Consider the following 1,386-nt stretch of genomic DNA (forward strand, 5'->3'; position numbering starts at 1 on the left):
TTCCCCCCCCCCCCCCCCCCCCCCCATCTGAAAAAATTAAAAACTTTTAACGTTTTCGCAACCAATTACAAAACTAAAACTTGACTTACTTTTTGGGAATTATATCATTTTTTGTCACCACATTTAAGGCGATATTATCCTTAATTTTTTATTTATTTAATTATGTCTTTAACAGGTATCTGGACCAATTCGGAAAAACAAAAGTCCACAACCAAAATTGTCCATTTTTTGGGCTACTAAATCCTCCAGCACCATGTCCTTGTCCATTAAGGCAAGCATGGGGGAGTCTCGATGCACTAATTGGTAGGCTTAGAGCTGCTTATGAAGAAAATGGTGGAAAGCCAGAAATGAATCCATTTGGTTCAAGAAATGTGAGGCTATTTTTAAGAGAAGTAAGAGATTTTCAGTCTAAATCAAGAGGGGTTAGTTATGAAAAGAAGAGGAAGAGGCCATCATCATCAACAAATAATAATAAGCAAAAAACAACAGTGGCGGTTGATGGTGGTGATTGTGGTACAGGTAGATGTGCAACTTTTTGTGGATACGGGAATATTGGTAATGATAATTGAGAGTGATTGTGTAGACGGGGGCATGGTGATCAGGAGGTTCTAGCTAGCTGCAAAAACAATTTCTTGTAGAAATGCAAGAGTAAAGTTGCGTAGATAAGATCCAATTATGTGATCGATTTGCATTTCAATCCCTAAATTTTAGCGTGTATTGTGGGAGCTTAGTGTACTGAAATGTGCGCACTTTTATTGAATAATTGCCTAGTTGAAATTAAGATATAATGTAGTGCCAGAAAAACTATTGTAGTTATATAGGAGAATGTAAAATTAGGATATGATTTTGCATGCATCCCGTCTATATTATAATATAATAAGGTGTTTGTTAATTTTACGTGACATAGATAATCATATTGTAGATGTGTATTTTAATCTGTTGCGGCAAATAACTTTTCTTAACTTTTAAGTAATTAATTTCACTCTATATGGATGATTAGTGTGGTAGTAATATTTTAAATAGCAACTTTCACATATAGCAAACACAAAATTCATATTTGTATGCTATAGCAAAGTTTGCATAATTGCGCTCCATAGCAAACATAAATATGTATATTTCGCTATACATATACAAAAGAAAGCAGTTGTATAATCTGTTTTGGTATACATATACAAAAAGATCAATTGTATAAAGTGAGAGAGGCGAGTGAGAAAGCGAGATCTGGGAGAGTGGCGAGCGAGATCTGGGAGAGGGGAGAGAGGGGAACGAAAATATATGTATATATACAATTTTCTCTCGCTTTATACAAACACAAACGCATTTTATACAATTTGCGTTTTTTGTATAAAGTGAGAGAGGCGAGTGAGAAAGCGAGATCTGGGAGAG

The 1,386-nt window shown here is 35.1% G+C and overlaps 1 protein-coding gene across 1 annotated transcript in view; it reads left to right on the plus strand.

Moving 5' to 3' along the window:
• The window catches only part of LOC102588665 (protein LIGHT-DEPENDENT SHORT HYPOCOTYLS 1), a 3,047-nt gene extending 2,270 nt beyond the window's left edge, over positions 1-777 (plus strand). The window contains exon 2 of the mRNA XM_006345827.2: positions 176-777. Within this exon, the coding sequence (XP_006345889.1) occupies positions 176-569 (394 nt within the window). The 3' untranslated portion in view covers positions 570-777. The remainder of the gene's footprint in view (positions 1-175) is intronic.
• The last annotated feature ends 609 nt before the right edge of the window (positions 778-1,386 follow it).

Source organism: Solanum tuberosum, unplaced genomic scaffold (assembly GCF_000226075.1).
Source record: "Solanum tuberosum cultivar DM 1-3 516 R44 unplaced genomic scaffold, SolTub_3.0 scf00072, whole genome shotgun sequence".
Lineage (NCBI taxonomy): Eukaryota > Viridiplantae > Streptophyta > Magnoliopsida > Solanales > Solanaceae > Solanum > Solanum tuberosum.